Genomic DNA, 22,940 nt, shown 5'->3' on the forward strand with positions numbered 1-22,940 from the left:
CATGACTCGAGTCTGACTCGAGTCCAAGTCACATGACTCAGGTCCACACCTCTGGCGATTAGTGCCCTTAAGCCATTTTACCGTAAGGCCCCCAGTAGAAGTGCTTTTAAAAAAAAATGCAGTCCACATGACCGCAGTTAAAAGCGTTGTGTTACCACGCTTTCTTAAAGAGACCCTCAATTATTTTTTTTTTGTCACTGCAATAAGATGTGATTGAGAATTTCATTCCACTTGTTTTAAAGCTGAATAAAACCGTGGATTTAACTGTCATGAACATAATTCGTGTCATTTGTATAATATCTTGTGTGGTTTGTTTTATTTGTGGGGTAGGAACTATGTTTACGCGGTTAGTTTCAGGGGGACATGTTTTAGTGTCACGGAGCCAAGAAGTATGTGAAGTCTTAAGTTACTGTAAAACTCAGCAACGGGATCATCATTTTAAGGTAGCTCTCATAGTAGTAGATCCTGAACTAAAGGGGTCTCATTCCCTCTTGAAAGTGTGCAGCCAGTGAGATACGTTTTGTTTAAGGTCTTGTTATATCTGTTGGATACGTTCTCATGATGTTCGATAAAAGCCGGGTGACGTGTGTTTTTAGTTCGACGTTGGATGCCAACGTGGACAAGTGGAATAAATCCATCATTCGATTCGTGGTCTTGTGTATTTCCTGGAAGGAGTGATTGCGGATAACAAGCGGAGTTCTTTACATATATACATTTTGTATTTAAAGTATTTTTCAGTTGTAGACTTTATAATTTCAAGTTCAATTAGCTTTTATAATTTTTAGGTTGAAAAATCCATATCAAGGTATTGCTTTTTCAAGTAAACACAATAATTAATTGACCCTAAAAAGGACCGCGGCGACACAAACAGCTGTCTGCTGGCGCGTTAGCTGGTTAGCTAGTTAGCGTGTTAGCTGGTTAGCTAGTTAGCGAGTTGTGTTGGTTGGGAGATGGACGGCCTGTGTATAAATGTGTTATTTTTACTTTTCCTTTTTTCTAGCTTGGGCCAATGGTCGAACATGACGCTGTGCTGATGTGCATTTACAGTAAACACTTGCTGTGGTGTGTCTTTATAGGGTAAAACATAATAAAGCAGTTAATAAATAACACAGATAATAAAGTACAAAATACAGCTTGTGTGATCAGCTTGTGTCTAACCCACTAAGACATATTATGGGGTCGGACATTTGAAAAAACAAGATTAATTAATAAAAAACTTAAAATATAAGAACCAAAGTATCAAAAAACATGTGAAGAATCATAATAAATATTTCATTCGCTCATTCACTTGCTTTTATTTTTAATACATTGTTATATTTTTCAATGTTAAAGACCAAAACTTTCAGGTTAAATTATCAAAAGATCAGTTCAGAAGACGACTTTTGTCCTGGATTTGGCTCCATAAACCTTTTTTCTTATGAATTGATTTTGTTTGATAAATGCAAATGACACTCATTAATGTTGTTGCAGGTGAAGCTGTGAACCGCCTTCAAACTTCTCCAATATTCACAGATTCATCCAACTTGTGTCCACCAAGATGACGCTGACTACATCAATTCTATCTTAAACCTTTAAAGCTATTTGTTTTTTAGATGCAGAGCAGTAATTGTTCTCTAGGATGATATTTATTTGAGTGACTTTAAAAAGGACAGATGGAGGAAGTCAAGAAAGACCTCATCCAAGTGTTAAGGGAGCTCAAGGAGGAGGACTTCAAAGGGTTCAAATGGTACCTGAAGAACAAACCAATCCCGGGAGACCCCCGATCAATCCCACCCTGTGACCTGGAGGAGGCAGACAGGATGGACACAGTGGACCTGATAGTTCGGTGCTACGGCACAGACTCGGTTCAGGTGGCCATGAAGGTTTTGAAAGAGATGCAAATTAACGATCTGACTGAGAAATTATCCAAAATGAACAATAAGGGTAAGTTGTTAAAAGGAGGAACAAAGAGGATGTGCTGTTTCATTCATGGATGGTCTGCTCTCTGTCAGCTTTGTAATGTTGTGAGTCTCATTAGAAGTTGTTTGGTCACATGCAGGTTTGAGCTCTAAATGACTGACTATTATTAAAGTCAATACAGTCTCAATAAATGTTAATAATAGCAGAGCACCACCTTGTGAGGAGGGATCAAAAAACACACTATAAATCGAGTCTCATAATTGATGTTCACACTATAAGAGGAACTATTCCACATTAAGAGTTTACATTTTAATTTAAGCACAGACCAGCTATTATCACACTACAAATGCACAAAGTAATCAGAAAACATCTTGTTTCAGGTGAACTGAATCCTGTGGGAGGAGATCAAGGTGAAGAGACTTTTTATACAACCGTCTAATTATGACACACTTCAGTTATTTCCATGGTCAAAGTTCTCAGAGTCAGTGTTCAGGTAGCTTCAGATAGGCAGAGAAATACAACCAATAGCTTCATCCAAAGGAAATATTATACTATTAAAGTAAAGCACTTCTTTTTTTTGTTTATTGTCACAGGCCGGCTCATAGCCTGTGACAAGAATGGGGGACACAAAGTATAGGCCAATCAAAAAAAGAGTTTATAATAAATCAAAAACTTTAACTTTAAACAAAGAAAAGACATGAGGTGTGAGAATGTCATGATGTAAGTTCCCTCTTAGTGAACTCGAGCTGCGTAAAAACGCTGTGGGAACGCCTCTGCGTGACCGCGTAATGAAGCGCGTGTGTAATCTAACCAATGGCGAGCTGGTACGTCATAGGCGGGCGACGCCGGGACCAGGGCGCTATAAAGGGACCCGAAGGGCAGGACCATTCATCTCTGTGCCTTCATCTAGTTCATGTGAAGTTTTTCCACTTAGAAATGGCTGAGCAGTATGTGCAGTGTGCCCCCCCTTGCACCCGTTTCATTACGGGCAGGGACTTACACGCCCTATGCGTTGTCTGCTTGGGGGTGGAGCACGCTCAGCAGACCCCTCTTCGCCGAAGACGCCTCAGTGAGTATGGGGGCAGAGACCCTGTCGAGACAGGGGCCGGGGCCCGGGGACTAGAGACTCCACCCCGAGGTGGTGGAGCTCCTGTGGAAAGGCGGTCTTACTGAGGTAGACTTGTTTTCCTTCAGAGAGACCACTGACTTTCCTCTGTGTTTGCAGTGCAGGTGCAGGCATGGCCGAGGTCATGTCTGTAAGCCTTTTTCCCCGGTTGCTCTGCTCCAGGGGGTTCTGGAGAAGGTCCGTCAGGACAGTGGAAGCTCTTTGCCACTTGGTGTGGGCAACGACAGCTGGACCCAGCTAACTGCCCAGTCGGTTCAGTACTGGAGTTCCTGCAGGAGCGTTTTGCCACAGGTTCATTCCCGTCCACCATCAAAGTATATGTGACGGCCCTGTCGGCATCCCATGCCCCACTAGACATGCGTTCTCTGGGGAGACATCCACTAGTATCTCGCTTCCTTTGTGGCACCCTGAGGCTGAGGCCAGCAGCCAGCACTAGAGTTCCGTCCTGGGACTTGGCCATCGTACTAGAGGGTCTCCCCTTCAGGGAACGAAGGTTACATACGTAACCGAGAGACGGTGTAAAGTGCATGGATGAGTGAACCTGTATGTGTAAACATGACTGAGCGTGAACAACATAAACTTTCAAAGGAACAAACAAAACAGGATCATACCTGGAGGAGCAGGGAGAGACAGAGAGAGAAGTGGTTAGATGCCTTCTTTATATACCCAGAGCCCAGGTGGCTCCAATCACTAATGACCCTCTTTTGCCTACAGGAGGAACCGCCCCTGCAAGGCAGAAGAGGAGCCTTGACATTCCAAGGATGGACCTTCTCGACAAATTACCTAAAATGTCCCCTACAGGTAAGTTGTTAAAAAGAGAAACAAAGACGACAGAAGTAAAGATGAGGTATGTGCTTCATGAATCCTCCTCATCCCAGGAGGGCAGAGCTCTTCTGAAGCTCATCTCCCTCTGAAGGATGTGCTTAATGTGCTGTTTCATTCATGGATGGTCTGCTCTCTGTCGGCTTTGTTATGTTGTGTGTCTCATTAGAGGTTGTTTGGTCACATGCAGGTATGAGCTCTAAATGACTCACATTAATTAGATTATTAAAGTCAATACATTCTTAATAAATGTTATTAATAACAGAGCACCACCTTGTGAGGAGGGATCAATAAACTATAAATTGAGTCTAATTGATGCTAACTCTGGAACTATTCCACATTAAGAGTTTACATTGTAATTTAAGCACAGACCCGCTATTATCACACTACAAATGCACAAAGTAATCAGAAAACATCTTGTTTTAGGTAAACTGAATCCTGTGGGAGGAGATAGAAGTCAAGGTGAAGAGACTTTTTATACAACTGTCTAATTATGACACATTTCAGTTATTTCCATGGTCATAGTTCTCAAAGTATCTTCAGATAGGCAGAGATATACAACCAATAGCTTAATTCAAGGAACATATTTTACTATTAAAGTAAAGCACATGTTTGTGTCATCTCCTTTTTTTGGTTCATTCAGAGATTTTCACCAAATGTCAACAGCAACTCAAATCTAACCTGAAAAAGAAGTTCCAGTCTTTGTTTGAGGGCATCGCTAAAGCAGGAAAGGCAACCCTTCTGAATGAGATCTACACAGAGCTCTACATCACAGAGGGAGGGACTGCAGAGGTCAATCAAGAACATGAGGTCAGACAGATTGAAACAGCATCCTGGAAACCAGCCAGACCAGAAACAACCATCAGACAAGAAGACCTCCTCAAATCCTCAGCTGAAGGAGAGGAACCAATCAGAACAGTGATGACTAAGGGAGTGGCTGGCATTGGGAAAACAGTCTTGACACAGAAGTTCACTCTGGACTGGGCTGAAGACAAAGACCACCAGGACATACAGTTCACATTTCCATTCACCTTCAGAGAGCTGAATGTGCTAAAGAAGAAGTTCAGCTTGGTGGGACTTGTTCATCACTTCTTCAGTGAAACCAGAGCAGCAGGAATCTGCAGGTTTGAAGAGTTCCAGGTTGTGTTCATCTTTGATGGTCTGGATGAGTGTCGACTTCCTCTGGACTTCCACAACACTCAGATCCTGACTGAAGTCACAGAGTCGGCCTCAGTGGATGTGCTCCTCACAAACCTCATCAGGGGGAAGCTGCTTCCCTCTGCTCGCCTCTGGATAACCACACGACCTGCAGCCGCCAATCAGATCCCTCCTGAGTGTGTTGGCATGGTGACAGAGGTCAGAGGGTTCACTGACCCCCAGAAGGAGGAGTACTTCATGAAGAGGTTCAGAGTTGAGGAGCAGGCCAGCAGGATCATCTCTCACATCAAGACCTCACGAAGCCTCCACATCATGTGCCACATCCCAGTCTTCTGCTGGATCACTGCTACGGTTCTGGAGGAGGTGTTGAAGGCCAAAGAGGGAGGAGAGCTGCCCAAGAGCCTGACTGAGATGTACATCCACTTCCTGGTGGTTCAGTCCAAATTGAAGAAGTTCAAGTACGATGGAGGAGCTGAGACGGATCCACACTGGAGTCCAGAGAGCAGGAAGATGATCAAGTCTTTGGGAAAACTGGCCTTTGATCAGCTGCAGAAAGGCAACCTGATCTTCTATGAATCCGACCTGACAGAGTGTGGCATCGATATCAGAGCAGCCTCAGTGTACTCAGGAGTGTTCACTCAGATCTTTAGAGAGGAGAGCGGACTGTACCAGGACAAGGTGTTCTGCTTCGTCCATCTGAGTGTTCAGGAGTTTCTGGCTGCTCTCCATGTCCATCTGACCTTCTTCAGCTCTGGTGTCAATCTGCTGTCAGGAGAACCTGAACCAATGCGCTTCTACCAGAGTGCTGTAGACAAGGCCTTACAGAGTTCTAATGGACACCTGGACTTGTTCCTCCGCTTCCTCCTGGGTCTTTCCCTGGAGACCAATCAGCGTCTCCTACGAGGTCTGCTGTCACAGACAGGAAGTTGCTCACAGACCAATAAGGAGACAGTCCAGTACATCAAGAAGAAGATCAGTGAGAATGTGTCTCCAGAGAAAAGCATCAATCTGTTCCACTGTCTGAATGAACTGAATGATGTTTCTCTAGTGGAGGAGATCCAACAGTTCATTAGTTCAGGACGTCTCTCCACAGATAAACTGTCTCCTGCTCAGTGGTCAGCTCTGGTCTACATCTTACTGTCATCACAAGAAGATCTGGAGGTGTTTGACCTGAAGAAATACTCTGCTTCAGAGAAGGCTCTTCTGAGGCTGCTGCCAGTGGTCAAAGCCTCCAACAAAGTTCTGTAAGTAAAGAAGGAGGTAGATTCTTACATCATGACTTAATATGCTGCATCTTTTCTACTTATTTAGGCTTTGTGATGTCATGTTTATTTAAGTAATAAATGAAAAGGAGAAAATCAGAGTTTGAAGTGACTGAAGACTTTAATGTGCTGACAGTTTGATGGTTGTTTATTTCTGATTCAGAAGGTAAAAAACAAGATCAATTTCTTTTTTACACTTTCTTTGTTCTCTCTCTTTATCTTTCTTTAAAACGAGTCAGATGGAGGATAGAGAAGCCTAACTTTGTATTTAGCTCTAATTAACAACATTAAATAGTGCTTCCTCATCCTGATCTTGATACTACAGTACTTACTGTTAACAGTAGAGCAAATTAACTGATGTTTCCCTCTTGTTTAAAGTAGAAGAAAAACATTTGCTCATAATGATTTTATTTCAGTTCAAACTCATCATTGAAGAGACACAAATGTTATTTCTCCTTTTGTTGGTTGTTGTTTCTTCAGACTGAGTGACTGTAACCTCTCAGAGAGAAGCTGTGAAGTTCTTTCCTCAGTCCTCAGCTCCCAGTCCTCTAGTCTGAGAGAACTGGATCTGAGTAACAACGACCTGCAGGATTCAAGAGTGAAGCTGCTGTGTGATGGACTGAAGAGTCCACACTGTCACCTGGAGACTCTCAGGTCAGGATTCTATCAATGTCAATGGTTAAATTTTTACTTTTATATGGTTCTGCATGAATAAAATCAATTATTTTTTTACACATATTTCCATAGACATTTGTTCAATAAAATGTTTGAAATAGAATTATTGGAGATATATTCATTAGTAATGTTATAAGATTACTGATTGGGTTTGGGACTGGGTTTGTGTCTAAAAACCAGTAAGTAACGATGGTGACATGATCCCTCAGTAGCCGACAGTGTCTCAGTCCTGCAGTGACCTTGCAGCCCTCACAGCTCCCTCAGGTCATGTGACATGTGTGTTGTTTTGTGTGTCTGCAGCCTGTCAGGCTGTCTGATCACAGAGGAAGGCTGTGCTTCTCTAGTCTCAGCTCTGAGCTCCAACCCCTCCCACCTGAGAATGCTGGACCTGAGCTACAACCATCCAGGAGACTCAGGAGTGAAGATGCTCTCGGATGGACTGAAGGATCCTCACTGGGGACCGGAGACTCTCAGGTATGAAGAGTCTGCAGCCACAGACCATCAGTCTGGTAGAGGAGGTAGAGCTGGAGACCTTTCCTCTGTCCCACTGTCAGCCTGGTTAAAGTGACCTTGAGACACCAAGCTGACCTCAAACTATCAAAGACTCATCAAACTGTTTGTGTCCCACATGAGATCATCAATGCAGACACAAGTAGTGAGGAACAGTAGCCAGGATGAACCTAAACAGGGAGGAAGGTGATGAAAGGCTTGTTTCTCTGAGGCCTTTTCTTGTTTCCACATTATAAGAGAGGACGGTGTTGCATCCCGACACGTTGATGGCATCATGGTGGGTTGATATTAGTCAACATCGTCACGCTGCAGGTTTGTGGGCTCTTATCAAACGACGCTGTTCAATTCGATTCAATTCATTTTATTTTTTATAGCCCAAAATCGCAAATTACAAATTTGCCTCAGAGGGCTTTACAGTCTGTACACATGCAACATCCTCTGTCCCGAAACCCTCACATCGGCACAGGAAAAACTCCCCAAAATATGAAAAAACCCTTCAATGGGGAAAAAAGGGGAAGAAACCTTAGGGAGAACGTCAGAGGAGGGATCCCTCTCCCGGGATGGACAGACTGCAATGGATGTCATGTGTATAGAATCAATTCCTCTAACAGAAATGATAGAAGTAATTGCAAGTATCAGAACAGGTGTACGACAGGACCACTGCAGGGACAACCACCATCAGATAGAACCACCATCCACAGAGGCTTCTGTGGGGAGGGAGAGCAGAAATATGTTGGTTTATGATGACAGCAATATGTATCATTTTTAAAGTAATGATGATGGCAGCAGCAGGTGTCAGCAGAGCCATTAGCCAGGAGTCAGAACCGGGGTCTAAACGGAACTATGATCCATGGAGACCTGCTAGGTGAGAAAGCACAAAAAACTCCCGGAAAGAAGCTTAATTAGTGATGTACATTAATAAAACATGGATGATTGTGGGAGGAGAGAGTGAGAGTGTGAGAGTGAAAGAGGGGCTCGGTGTGTCCTAAGAAGTCCCCCGGCAGTCTAAGCCTAGAGCAGCTTAACTAAGGGCTGGTCCAGGCTAACCTGAGCCAGCCCTAACTATAAGCAATATCAAAGAGGAACGTTTTAAGCTTTATCTTAAATGAACTGACCGAGTCTGCCCCCCGGACTGAAAGTGGAAGCTGGTTCCACAAAAGAGGATAACTGAAGGCTCTGGCCCCCATCCTACTTTTTCAAACTCTAGGAACCACAAGTAGCCCAGCATCCACGGAGCGCAGATGCCTTGTAGGGCAATACGGTGTAACAAGCTCTTTAAGATAAGACGGTGCCTCACCAGCAAGTGCCTTGTAGGTGAGGAGAAGTACCTTAAATTCTATTATTGATTTAACAGGAAGCCAGTGCAGAGAAGTTAATACAGGAGTTATATGATCCCATTTCTTAGTTCTCGTTAATACACGTGCTACAGCATTCTGAATCAGCTGGAGAGGTTTAAGCAATTTACAAGAGCAGCCTGATAACAAAGAATTACAGTATTCCAGTCTAGAAGTAACAAATGCATGTTTTTCTGTTTAGTTAGTCTGTTTAACTAGTTTTTGTGCATCACTTTGAGACAGGAAGTTTCTGATTTTCGATAAATTACGTAGATGAAAAAAGGCAGTCCTTGAAGTCTTCTTTAAATGAGAGTTGAAGGACATATCCTGGTCAAAGAGAACTCCAAGATTTCTGACGGTGCTGTTGGATACCAGAGCAATTCCATCCATAGAGACTGTATCACGTGACAGCTGACTTCGAAGGCGCTCTGGGCCTATCATGATAACTTCCGTTTTTTCTGAGTTTAACATCAGGGAGTTGCAGGTCATCCAAGTTTTGATGTCTCCAAGACAGTCCTGAAGTCTAACAAGCTGGTTGGTGTTTTCTGATAACGTCGCCCAAAGGAAGCATGTACAGGGTAAATAGAATAGGTCCAAGCACAGAACCTTGTGGAACTTTGTGACCAACATTGGTGGTCCTCGACGATTCACCGTTCACAAACAGAAACTGGGATCGATCCGATAAATAAGATTTAAACCAGCTGAGTGCAGTTCCTTTGATGCCAATCAAGTGTTCCAGTCTCTGCGGTGATCGATGGTGTCAAATGCACCACTGAGGTCCAGCAATACAAGAAAAGAAACAAGTCCTTAGTCTGATGCAAGTAGAAGATCATTTGTAATTTTCACCAGTGCCGTTTCTGTGCTATGATGCACTCGAAATCCTGACGGGAAATCCTTGAACAAAGCATTGTTTAGTAGAAAGTCACATAGTTGATTCTAACCGATTTCTCAAGGATCTTAGCGAGAAAGGGAAGATTAGAGATGGGTCTGTAGTTAGCCAAGTAGTTAAGGTTTCTTAAGAAGACGTTAAATTACAGCTACCTTGAAGGACTGTGGTATATGTCCTGTCAACAAAGACAGATTCATAATATCCAGTAGGGACGTGCTATTTAACAGAAAAACATCCTTAAGCAGCTTAGTTGGAATCGGATCCAGGAGACAAGTGGAAGAGTTGGATTTCAAAATTGTAGAAGTCGGTTGATCTAGGTTGATGGAAGAGAAACCATTTTAGTAGGTATCAGGGCCCACGGCTGCGTCCATGGTTCCTACATCAGAGGACGGGTCGGCTCGGGTTGGGTTCAAACCGTCTCTTAGCCTTAGCCTGTTTTAGCTCCTAGCTTAAGCAGGAAATGAGCTACATAACCTAGCTTAACAGGTTAAGCTAGGTTATGTAGCTCATTTCCTGCTTGGTTCAGTCTCAGTGTTTCCAGCAGCAGCTGTTTTCATCCAACAAGCTGTGATGAAGCCACAGTTCACCACCTGCTGAGCAGCAACCAGCAGACACGCTGTGTCAGACACCGGCTGGGGAACATAGAGGAGCATTTAGCAGCTAGAGACACAGATATTCCTTTCAGAAGGTGGTGGAGACCAAAAACGGAGCCAAAAGACAGTAAATAGTGGACTTCCATACATCAGGTGACTTGGGCTACAATTAGTCGACGCAATTATAAATATCACAGGCTTCTATTGTTGATGCGTTGTATATTATAAAAAGATTCAGAACTACAGGTCTTTTTTATTCAGCATTGCAATTGACCACAGGAAGTGTGGTGGCGCTATCGCTTCTATTGTCTACATGCACCAAAGAAAAGAAGAAGCTGATCAAGTTGAACGTGGATTGAGTCCAAAAAATCTGCGAGTATTTCATCAGCAAACAAAACAAAACAAGAGATGTTGTCTCACAGATATTTAAAAGGTGATGGAGCCACGTCTTCTCCTCGTGGTTAAGTTTAGCTAACTAAAGTAACGCTAGCCTTGTTAGCTTAGCGTAAAGTTCACACGTGTTGGAGAACAGGACGTCTCGTGGAGGATGCTAAAGCTATATTGTTAAATGCAGTATAGTGTATAGTTTATTCACAGTATCGATTCTGTACCATATTTATAGAGTTTTAAGTTGGTTTTTAGAAAACTGCTTCCATCCTGATATGTGAGTGAGTTTTGTGTCAGGGCTACATTAGTAAATCAGTGACTTGTTGTTGCCTGTCTTCATGTTGGTTAACACGGAGTTAACAGTGAGGTCCTTGGGACGAGAACCTTTCCCCAGAAACACAAGTAGTTCAGTCTTGTCGGCTTGAATATGAGCAGCAGGAGGTGGCTTTGACAAAGATTGGTCTGTATTGAGGCCGTTTCCTTTGTGATGCTCTCAGAGTGGCTCTCACGGCACGCAGCGATACTCTAAGACATTTCAAGTTTAAAAGTTATTGGATGGAAACAAACGGTCACACGTTGTAGCCATAAGGTCTTTGTTTGTTTCCACAATCCTACACTGTGGAAGGGACCGTCTGTCCTACAGGGGACTGACCTCCGCTGTTCCTATTGCCTAGCAACTTGCTGAGCTTAACAATCAAAGCCTAAAAATAGAGCACATCTTCTTATCCTTGTGTGACAGTGTGTGAGACAGTGTGTGTGAGACAGTGTATGAGACAGTGTGTGGGACAGTGTGAGAGACAGTGTGTGAGACAGTGTCTAACAACAGATGATGAATAAATTAACATAATGAGCTGTGGTCATCGGCCCATCGGAAGAAGAAGAGGTGGTCCATGTGGACATGAAGGACCAAGCTGTGTGTATGAGAGTGATGTCATGTCCATGTCTCCATTCTCCTCCTTTCAGGGTGGAGCCTGCTGGAGTCCGATGGATGACACCAGGTCTGAGGAAGTGTAAGTGAGCTTTGAGTTGGATTCATCACAATGTGACATCACTCATTCACCTCTGTGATGTCATCATCAAAGTGTCACTAGATGAACACATGATTAATAACTGCTGCTGTTTTGTGTCTTGTTCTCTCATCAGATTCCTGTGAACTCACAATCGACACAAACACAGTAAACAGAAACCTCAAACTGTCTGACGACAACAGGAAGGTGACACGCGTGAAGAAGGAGGAGGTTCAGTCATATCCTGATCATCCAGACAGATTTCACTACTGGCCTCAGCTGCTGTGTAGAACTGGTCTGACTGGTCGCTGTTACTGGGAGGTTGAGTGGAGCGGAAGAGTGAAAGTATCAGTGAGTTACAGAGGAATCAAGAGGAAAGGAAACAATAGAGACTGTTTGTTTGGACACAATGATCAGTCCTGGAGTCTGGGATGTCATGATAAAACTTACTCTGTCCGTCACAATAATACAGTAACACCCATCACCTCCTCCTCCTTCTCCTCCTCTGGTAGAGTAGCAGTGTATGTGGACTGTCCTGCTGGCTCTCTGTCCTTCTACAGAGTCTCCTCTGACTCACTGATCCACCTCCACACCTTCAGCACCACATTCACTGAACCTCTTTATCCTGGGTTCTTGCTCTCGCCTCGTTCTGGTTCCTCAGTGTCTTTGTGTTCTTTGTAGGACGGACAGTCTCCTCCTGGTGGAGAACCTTCCTCTCTGCTCACCACATAGTTCAGTGTGTACAGCTGATGGAGGTCCATGTGGGTGTAGGTGCAGGTGGAGCAGGTGAGGGGTACCTGAGCTGGTCTGGACTCTGGGGGTCCACAGCTCTCTGGGACTTGTGCTGTTGCAGATGAACGTCTGAAAGAGCTCAGCGAGGTGTGTTTTAATGTCTCTGTGCTCGATGCCTCTGTGGATGAATCAATAATCATCATTTAGATGTTGGCTCCTAATCCCCCCCCCCCCCCCATATAATACTGTATCTGTATGACACCTTGTCCTTATTTGTGTGTGTGCTTCATTTGTTTTCCTGCTAAAGAAAAGCAAGGTGATGGGTTTTAAAGTAAAATATGGATGTTTAATTCTTTTTGAGTCGACTTTCCAAATCAAATCTAATTTGACATATTCAGAAATATTCTTTCACATAATCATGTTTGTTCTGAACAAGAACCTTTTGAAAGAAAACCTCTGAATGAAAGGTTTAATGACACATGACATCACGAACTTGTGTTTTTATTAACTAGAATATAAAAGTACAACATGTAGTCACTGCATGTATTACTTTGATTAACAGGAATAGAATTGTATGTTTGTGATGTTAATAAATGACTTTCATTGTAAACTGTGTCATTAACGTATTAAATCCCAAACTGTGTTTGATGAGCAGCGTTCTGCTCGTCGCTTTGTGTCATGAACTCTTCTTTCTTCAAAGTGAAGCATCCTGGGAAAGTGAAAGTGTTTCTTCAATATAAACAATGTGAGATTCATATTAAAAAGCAAACATCTGCAGGACGTCTTGTCAAGAACGGTGCTGGAGCAGGCGGAAGCAGGACTCAAATGCAGAGGTTCTCGAACAACGTGCTCTTTAATCTTGACAAGAAAACAATAACGTGCTCCAACGGCAAGGGACACATGGACATGGACAATGACGCGACAAAGGACAACTGGCACACAGGGCTTAAATACACAAGGGAGGTGCAGGTGATTGGACACAGGTGGAATCAATCACGCAATCACAAGACAAGGCAGGAAGTGAAGTTAACCCAGGACCACAAGAGACATGAAACTTCAAACTAAAACAGGAAGCGAAGCCAAACCGTGACAGAACCCCCCCCTCAAGGACCGAATTCCAGACGGTCCTAAAGGGGAGCAGAACCGGAAAAAATCAGACAAGGGGAGGGAGGGTGGGGACCCGACAGCTAAGGTCCGGCGGCCTGCCGGGGCGGCGGCCAGGCGTGGGGTGCTCAGGGGGTCTGCCGGGTCGGCGACCGGGCCTCGGGGTCTCGGGGGGTCTGCCGGGTCGGCGGCCGGGCCTCGGGGTCTCGGGGGTTCTGCCGGGTCGGCGGCCGGGCCTCGGGGTCTCGGGGGGTCTGCCGGGTTGGCGGCCGGGCCTCCGGGTCTCGGGGGGTCTGCCGGGTTGGCGGCCGGGCCTCCGGGTCTCGGGGGGTCTGCCGGGTCGGCGGCCGGGCCTCAGGGTCTCGGGGGGTCTGCCGGGCCGGCGGCCGGGCCTCAGGGTCTCGGGGGGTCTGCCGGGTCGGCGGCCGTGCGTCGTGGCGGGGGGCGCCGAGCAGTGCGGCTCCGGCGTCGTCGTGGCTTGGGGCGCCGAGCTGTGCGGCTCCGGCGTCGTCGTGGCGGGGGGCGCCGAGCTGTGCGGCTCCGGCGTCGTCGTGGCGGGGGGCGCCGAGCAGTGCGGCTCCGGCGTCGTCGTGGCGGGGGGCGCCGAGCAGTGCGGCTCCGGCGTCGTCGTGGCGGGGGGCGCCGAGCAGTGCGGCTCCGGCGTCGTCGTGGCGGGGGGCGCCGAGCAGTGCGGCTGCGGCGTCGTCGTGGCGGGGGGCGCCGAGCTGTGCGGCTGCGGCGTCGTCGTGGAGGGGGGCGCCGAGCAGTGCGGCTCCGGCGTCGTCGTGGAGGGGGGCGCCGAGCAGTGCGGCTCCGGCGTCGTCGTGGAGGGGGGCGCCGAGCAGTGCGGCGGCCCAACCCCTGACCCCACCCCCCCCTCAAGGGCCGGATCCCAGACGGCCCCCAGGGGTGGGGGGGAGAGGACCAAGGGATGGGAGGGAGGGGGCACGATCAGGGGCCGTGGGGACGGGCCAGGAGACTGGACTCTGGGGGCCGGAACGGGCGGAGACTGGACTCTGGGGGCCGGAACGGGCGGAGACTGGACTCTGGGGGCCGGAACGGGCGGAGACTGGACTCTGGGGGCCGGAACGGGCGGAGACTGGACTCTGGGGGCCGGAACGGGCGGAGACTGGACTCTGGGGGCCGGAACGGGCGGAGACTGGACTCTGGGGGCCGGAACGGGCGGAGACTGGACTCTGGGGGCCGGAACGGGCGGAGACTGGACTCTGGGGGCCGGAACGGGCGGAGACTGGACTCTGGGGGCCGGAACGGGCGGAGACTGGACTCTGGGGGCCGGAACGGGCGGAGACTGGACTCTGGGGGCCGGAACGGGCGGAGACTGGACTCTGGGGGCCGGAACGGGCGGAGACTGGACTCTGGGGGCCGGAACGGGCGGAGACTGGACTCTGGGGGCCGGAACGGGCGGAGACTGGACTCTGGGGGCCGGAACGGGCGGAGACGGGAGTCTTGGGGCCCGCTCAGGCTGGAACGGGCGTCTTGGGGCCCGCTCAGGCTGGAACGGGCGTCTTGGGGCCCGCTCAGGCTGGAACGGGCGTCTTGGGGCCCGCTCAGGCTGAAACGGGCGTCTTGGGGCCCGCTCAGGCTGGAACGGATATCTGGGGGCCGAGTCGGGAGCCGGGACTGCGGGGGTTCGTTGGCTCCTTCTCCTCGGATTGAGGAGGTCCCGGAGCCTGAAGCATTCCTCCTGGTAGCTCCTGGGGCCAACAACGACATTAGTCTTCCATTGAAAAAATGGGCTTCTTACGTCGAGGTAGTCAGGCCCCAGGTCGCTCCAGGAGTCCGCTGGCATGCCGGTGTTTCGCCGGGCAGCCTGCTGCATGCTCCGTGGTCCCCCAAACGCAAGGCGAGTTCCCAAATATTTATCATTAGGGTAAAACCCTGCTGAGTCCTTCCTTGGTCGCGTCATTCTGTCAAGAACGGTGCTGGAGCAGGCGGAAGCAGGACTCAAATGCAGAGGTTCTCGAACAACGTGCTCTTTAATCTTGACAAGAAAACAATAACGTGCTCCAACGGCAAGGGACACATGGACATGGACAATGACGCGACAAAGGACAACTGGCACACAGGGCTTAAATACACAAGGGAGGTGCAGGTGATTGGACACAGGTGGAATCAATCACGCAATCACAAGACAAGGCAGGAAGTGAAGTTAACCCAGGACCACAAGAGACATGAAACTTCAAACTAAAACAGGAAGCGAAGCCAAACCGTGACACGTCTGTTAAGAGAACAAATAGTGTTATTTATTTACAATCAATAATCTATTTTTCTCATTTGTTTTACTACTTTGTAGATTTCTCCTGAATTCATCAAAAGTTTAAAATATATATAAATAAGTAATGCCTCATTTGCATATTTTAACGTGACATTTCAGAACTTGATGTAACTTTAAATCTAATACTTTGATAATATATCATTATTGATTTAATGTGATAGATATATAGTTTGAACTGATCCCATTAGTTAGTTATTTTCTTCATTAAGACAATAATTAGAGTCGTTATGATCCTGATATCTTCATAGTCTTCATCATCTTATGGGTTAAGTATTATATCCAGGTAAAACATGTCACCGTATTAATCTGCACTTATGATTATCACTTGTTTCCTTCATGCTTTACAATCATTGTTCAATTGATTAGCGCTTTGTAAACCTTCTGTCCCTTTGATTAGGTTCATAATCAATAGAATAGAACTAATAATCACTAAGACAATTCACTAAATAAATACGTAACAGGACCCTTAAAAGGGACTAATGAGCAAACTATAAATCAAGTCTCCCAACTGAGCTTCACTCATGAAGAGGAGGTGAAGGCTTCGTATGTTTCCAGCATCCAGAATAACAGGGATTATTAATTTATGCAGATATAATCTAGTAATATGAGACGTTTCCCCTTTGATGTAAAGGTGGAGCGTGTTGTATTTTCTTTAAACACGGCTCTGATACACATCGTCTGTCACATGTTGTTCTGAACTCTGCTCTCAGTCTTCTTCTTTTTCATGTTTCACAGCACAAAACAGACATTTATCATTTAAAGGTCAGCAGAGGTTCTAGAGGAGTCCGTTATTGATCTCTAATCAGTGACATGTTGGTCCACATGGCAGGATGAGGCTGCTAAATGGAGCAGAGGACAGAACTTCTGTGATTGGTCCAAACGGTCCAAAGAAATGTGTTTCCACTAGAACCAGAACCGTGGTCGGGTTTGATCTTTTCCTCAGACCAGCAACTACCAATAACTGATCAATGTGTTCAGGAGATAAAAGAGTCTTATTGTAGGAACCATGAAGTTTCTTCAGCATGTTTCTGCCTTCTTTTTGCTACTTTCACTAAATCCAGTCCTTCCTCCTCTTCTGGGGGTCGTTGGTTCATCTGATGCCTTTGGAGACGTTTGGGAGGTGCTTTTGTCTTCTGGTATTTTTGAGACAAGGACGTAGCTCATGTTCTTCTTCCCTCAGCCACCAGGAGGCAACAACTCATGATTGTGAACTAGTGGGACTCAAAGTGAGACTCTGGAGGGACTGATGGGATCCTTCCACATGTAGAAGCTCACAAGGAGAACATCTCAAACCAAACAGACTTCATATTAAACTGTAAATGTTAACAAGTCCAGAAACAAATCAAATATCAACAATCCAAACATAAAGGAATGTGACGTGAACAAATGCTGACGAACTGCAGCCTTCAAAATGTTTTCATGTGAGTTCAAGCTCTTGAAATATTTTATTTAGCTCATAAACCACATGAAGCAACACTTTATCCTCCTTTGTTTATATCGGCCATGTTGTGTTGTTCCTAGTTTTCAGTCTTTTAAAAAAAAACAGAATAGACATATTCTGTAATAAGTAATAAGTTACACTTAAATTAGCTTGTTTATGCAAGAAAAATAAAAGGTTTCTAGATACAAGTTAATAAATGTGTTGTTTTATGGACTATATTGATTAATTTCCTCTGCCTTAAGATAAGGAATATTACTTTTCGATAAAAGGTCAAGGCTCAACCGATTTGATTTTAAATAAGTCCTTTTGATGAAGCCATTATCAAATGTAAATAAAACCTCTAATACTTTTCTCATATATTAATACTGAACATCATCAGAGATAAACACTACTCAACACAGTTTACTCTCATGAAGACGTTTCAAGATCTTGAATATTGTAATAATATTCTAATTGTTACCAAAACTACCAAAGGAATGTTGAGTGACGTCACGATGACGTCACAGCGCCCACTGTGACTGATTGGTGGCGCTTTAATCAGTCACACCCGACGAGTTGTGTTCATCAATAAAGCGCCCCCGTGTGGCCGGATTTCTGCATTCACTAAAATACATTATTTATAGTACGACGAAACAACAGAAGAATATAATACATACGATACTGTTTTCTGTGTGTGTTGATGTTTTGAGATGAGGATGTATGTCTTTATTTCACAAGGGACCTGAGCGCACCTGACCCCCCCCCCCCCCCCCCCTCACTGATGGACCGGGCACGATCCAGACCCGCTCGCTGCCTCACTGCGGCGGGCCGGCGAGGACCTGAATGCTGATTACCGCTGAGCGACAAAGGACGCGGGGGAACCGGGAGGAGATGAACCGCTTCCCGAGAGAAGCGGAGAGCGGAGCGCTGCTGCCGGACCGCAGGGACCACACAGCCTCTCCCTTCTTCACCTCCTCCTCCTCCTCCGGCGCCGCGGCCCTGCCCTCGTTCCAGACCCGGGGACCTGTCGGCGGCGGGTCGGAGCCGAGGAGATCCGCGCTGAAACGCAGCCGAGCCGCTCGGGAGGGACGGGCGGTACCGGGAGAGGAGGAGGTGGAGGAGGAGGAGGAGGAGGAGGAGGAGGCGAGCGGCGCAGTCGGTGAGCAGCTTCAGCACCAGGGTCGGTGGGCTCAAGGACGCAGCGTCGGTGGAGACGCTGCGGAGATGCTTTCAGCGGTCAGCAGGGACGCGGACGGCGGCTTCATCATCATCAACAACAACAAAAACAACAACAACAACAACAACAACGATGACGACGACAACGACGACGCCGAAGTGGCCTCTGCTGCGACGTGCGCCAAAGGCAGAGAGGAGAGGAAGGGGAAGAACGCGATCCGGGGCTGGAAGCGGGACCGGGACAGGGATCGGGACGCCTGGGCCGCACCTCCTCCCGCCCGGACGAGGAAAGAGAGGTCCGGCGATGGCTCGTCTCCTCCTCCTCCTCCTCCTCCTCCTCCTCCTCTTCCTCCTCCCCATCCCTCCTCCGCCTTCCTCCCGCCGTGCGCACTGCCCGAGCATCCTCTCTGCTTTACCGGCGCCGGAGTCTGCCGCTGCGCCGCGCCGGAGCCCCGGATCCCGGGAGATAACGGCGGCATTAACAGCGGCAGCAGCGGAGGAGGCGGCAGCAGCGCGCTGGATTGTGGACCTAAAAGCGGCGGCGGCGCTATTGTTGTCAGGCGGCAGCATGACGACACGCCGGCGGCCAAGAAGCACCGAGGGGCCGAGAAGGTGAGAATAAGAATATTAATAAGAATAAAGGAGGAAAAGCTCAGGTTGTCTTTACATGAAACACACGCACGCGCACATCCACACGACACACAGGTGAGGCCACAAAGAAGCGCGCTGACTCTCGGGGGGGGGGGGGGGCGCTTCATATTTAACATACTGATGGACTGACATTCAGGCCTTTTTGTGCGTGTCTTTTGAAGGGACGGAGGAGGAGAAGCTGGAGGATGGGGACCGTAGCACAGCAGCACTCAGTCCTCTTCCTCCTCCATCCTCCTCCTCTTTAATCCTCCTTTTCCTTTTGCTGCAGATTGAAGCCCAAATGATGTAAATCCTTCATTTGTTGCATCCAGGCTTTTTGTTTAATCATATGTAGACATCAGTACTGCAGGTTGACAGATGTATCTCTGTTCTCTGGTCTGGGAAGGATCTGAGGGAGATGTTGCCATGCGTAAAATCATTCTATGGGGGGGCGGGGGGGGTCTTAAATAAGTCGTCCTCATCCGGAGAGACAAAGATGGAGGGAGTAGAAGCAGGAGTCGGACGTGACAGCAGAGGACGATGAAAAGGAAAACCGATGGAGGATGTCTGAGTAATTTCATGTGTCCCCCCCCCCCCCCCCTCCCTGCTGCTGACAGGAGGAACGCCGGCCTGCCGCCGCCGCCTTTGTTTATTTGTCGATCTGAAGGATTCCCGTTGGGCAGACACACACACACACACACACACACTGCCAGCAGTCATCTGGGCTGCACTGAAGCTCTGTGATGGAGGCGGAGCTTCACCAGCATTGACTCAATTCTGAGTCTAATTTCCACCGTAGCGATGGTTAGCTTATCGATGCTAACTAATCCTGGCTTTGTTAAGCCCGACACTGAAAGTCGAGAATTCCACCTTCGAAGGAACAAAAACGATGAAGTTCACACTATCAGATTGGTTGTTGTCTTCTTTGTCTCTGATCATCCATCTTTTAATGCACACAAGCACGTTAGATGTTTACATTTGAGTTTGACTTGTTCAAATTGGTTTAATACAAAGCAAAGAGTTTGTTTTCCTCACACAAAACAATCGACAAAGAGGAGATGATTCTTTTTATCCTCTTTTGTCATCAACCCCAAAACAGACACATGCTTTTTATATTTAAATTGCATTTGGAGATTTGGGAAAAAACCCACGTTGTGTTCAATGTTCAGAAGAATCTCCACGGTTTCAGGGACCTGCTTCCTCTCTTCCACCTGGAGACGCTTTAACTCATTACATGATGGTCAGAAAGTAGGAAGCATGAGATGTGGTCATAGCGCCCTGGAACCTCTCACAGGAGGAAGTGGATGAATTAATCCTCCCCTTCATTCAACACTTCAATTTCCCTTTCACTTTTATTTATTTTTTAAAGATTGTTTCAATCAATATCACAAGTGTGAGATTTGATGATTTGTTGGATTTAAATTAAATCTAATTGGATCAACTAGTTCCACCCCCTGCTGTGTAGAAAATCAATCTGCAGTCTTTTTTCCGGCTGTTTACGATGTCACATTTAATCATCTTCGTCATCAAGTGACAGAAAGCAGGTCCTATCGGGAATAATTCCCTGATTGGACCTGCTTGAGAGAATGTAAGAGCGTCACATTTAATGTTCCGACCTCTTCTCACCAAACGCCGCTTTGAATCACTTCGTCTGAGCCGGAGTCTCGGCTCAAAGTGTTGAGTATTTACCCAGAAAGCCTCAGTGTGGGGAGGTGCTCAGGTGGGATCTACCTGCTGCTGGTTCTCCTGTGAAGCTTCTGAGCAGCTCGCAGCTCGTTGGAGGAGACAATTCAGTCTGGGCTCAAAAGTATTCTTCAAGTACTGAATCAATTAAACGTTGAATATATGAATGAATACATGAATCTCCTCCTGTAGACCAGTCATCCTGCGCCGTGGCCTCAGAAATGAACGAGCTTTAGTTTGACCCTCAGAACCGAGCTTTGTTCTGCGGTTTGATCCGTTAAGAAAATCAATTCTTATTATTCATCCACACTCGGGTCAGCTGGTCCTCGGCGGGACTCAAACCCGCGGCACATGTTGTCTGGTCCGCCCCCCCGATACCTTGATGCGGTCCACCTTTGGATGGAGGAGTGACCATGTGATACGGGGAGCACATGGACACCATTAATGAGAATAATGGAAGCTCCATGAACCTCACCTCAAGTATTTCACCATCTCTTATTATTTCTGTTGATGGGCTTTTGTTAAAAACAGGCGTGAGAAACGAGGAGTGACTTCCTGTAGGAACCGCTGCTCGAGCAAATGTTGATGATATCTAGAACGTTCTGGTAGTGTTGGATTTTCAGCACTGCAGGTCGACTTATTACATGTTTACGTCACAGCTCAGAGGATCTGTGGCGAGAACATAGTCCTCATATGAGACATCTCAACACAGACTACATGTCGGAATGATCCCCTGCTGTCCATGTTCATGGTCCCCAGAGGGACCCTCCTGATCGTCCCTCAGACAGGAAGTCACCTTCCTGCTTCTGTCCGTGTCTCAGGGAAGCAGAGAGAAGAAAATGAATCTACGTCAGTCGACTTATTTACGACTATTAGGTCGTTTGTTAGGTTTTACTCCTAATGAGAAACCAGCTTCTTGCGTAAGAAGCGTGGACTCGTCCCGACTCCCAAGCATCCTTTTCATATCTCATTTACCTGAAGCTCTATCACAACGGGTCCTGAAACCAGACCACGGACAAACGCCTTCTAGTCTGTTCTTTAAGATAGTAAAGTTTAAACATTAGCTTAAAATAACTCATGGTTCTATTTGTGATTAGACGCCAACTTGGAAATGATGCACTGAACGAACTCAATGTTGTTGTGTTCAACAGGAAGTGATCGATGTGGATGAGACTCATTGAACATCTTCTCTGATCCATCACCGACTCCTCATCCTCGCTTCATCTGTTTATTGAGTTATGTCGAAGGAGAGGAAGGTACTTCGGCTTCACTTCTCCGCTGTGGACATGGTTCAGGTCTCTTCATCTCGTCCTGAAGACGACTCGGCTCAGACGCCGTTATAAAAGCCCCCCCCCCCTCCCTCCCCCCCTCTGACATCATCGTTAGCGGCTGATTGAGCGCCACGAGGAGAGAAAGCGCTTGTTGGTTTTTCACGTGTTTCAGCAGCAGGAGTTCATGTGGCGGTGAGTAATGTCACGCCATTAGAGCTCGTCTTTCAGCAGGGAGGCAAGTGGCTTGTGTGTGTGTGTGTGTGTGTGTGTGTGTGTGTGTGTGTGTGTGTGTGTGTGTGTGTGTGTGTGTGCGATGCTGCTGCTGCAGGGAGAGAAAAATAGAGAGCGGAGAAATGAGAGACAAAATGGGCAAAAAAAGATGGCCACCATTCGCAAAAGAACACACATACAGACAAAAAGCACACACAGACTCACACACACAAACACACACACACACACAAAACGCTTCCTCTTTCAGCGACCTGACAATAAAGACAGAGATGATTTCTGTCTGGGAAAAGAAAACTGTCATTGCGGCTGCTCACTGGAGGATTTAATAGGAGGGGAGGAGGAAGAGGAGGAGGGGGAGGCAAGAAGAAAGGGGAAGGACGAGGAAAATAAGGAGCAGGGAAGAGGAGGAAGGAACGGGGAAGAGGAGGAAGGAAGAACAATAATATAAGACAGTAAGAAATATAATTCAAATCGACAAATAAAGAGAGGAAGGAAGGAAAGGAAAGAGGGATGAGACAAAAGGAAAGGAAAAGGAAGGAAGCTGTGAGGACATGAAGAGCATGAAAAGCAAAGACAGGAAATAGGAAAGAAGCATTGATAAATGATAAGAAGGACAGATGTTAAGAAGGATGGATGTTATGGAGGATGAGAAGGATGGATATTATGAAGGACAGATGTTAAGAAGGATGGAGGATGAGAAGACAGAAGGATGTAAATGTTTTCTTAGAAAACAAA

The 22,940-nt window shown here is 46.8% G+C and overlaps 2 protein-coding genes across 5 annotated transcripts in view; both read left to right on the top strand.

The window, feature by feature from the left end:
* The first annotated feature begins 1,246 nt into the window (after positions 1-1,246).
* Positions 1,247-13,012, top strand: LOC119224829 (NLR family CARD domain-containing protein 3-like). Its single transcript, XM_062562626.1, has 8 exons — positions 1,247-2,309; positions 3,740-3,826; positions 4,274-4,309; positions 4,491-6,249; positions 6,748-6,921; positions 7,243-7,416; positions 11,619-11,665; positions 11,799-13,012. Exons 1-8 carry the CDS (start codon positions 2,246-2,248, stop codon positions 12,341-12,343), a joined length of 2,886 nt encoding a protein of 961 aa, XP_062418610.1. The 5' UTR covers positions 1,247-2,245; the 3' UTR covers positions 12,344-13,012.
* Positions 13,013-17,980: 4,968 nt separating this feature from the next.
* The window catches only part of znf608 (zinc finger protein 608), a 28,511-nt gene continuing 23,551 nt past the window's right edge, over positions 17,981-22,940 (top strand). For 2 of the 4 annotated variants that reach the window (XM_037482636.2, XM_062562637.1), the window contains exon 1: positions 17,981-19,002. In XM_037482636.2, the coding sequence (XP_037338533.2) occupies positions 18,058-19,002 (945 nt within the window). In that variant the 5' untranslated portion in view covers positions 17,981-18,057. Of the gene's footprint in view, positions 19,003-21,854; positions 21,960-22,092; positions 22,167-22,940 lie in introns of those variants that run through there. The other 2 variants (XM_062562638.1, XM_062562639.1) reach the window with 2 other exon arrangements.

The sequence above is a fragment of the Pungitius pungitius genome, chromosome 5 (assembly GCF_949316345.1).
Source record: "Pungitius pungitius chromosome 5, fPunPun2.1, whole genome shotgun sequence".
In the NCBI taxonomy this organism is placed as follows: domain Eukaryota; kingdom Metazoa; phylum Chordata; class Actinopteri; order Perciformes; family Gasterosteidae; genus Pungitius; species Pungitius pungitius.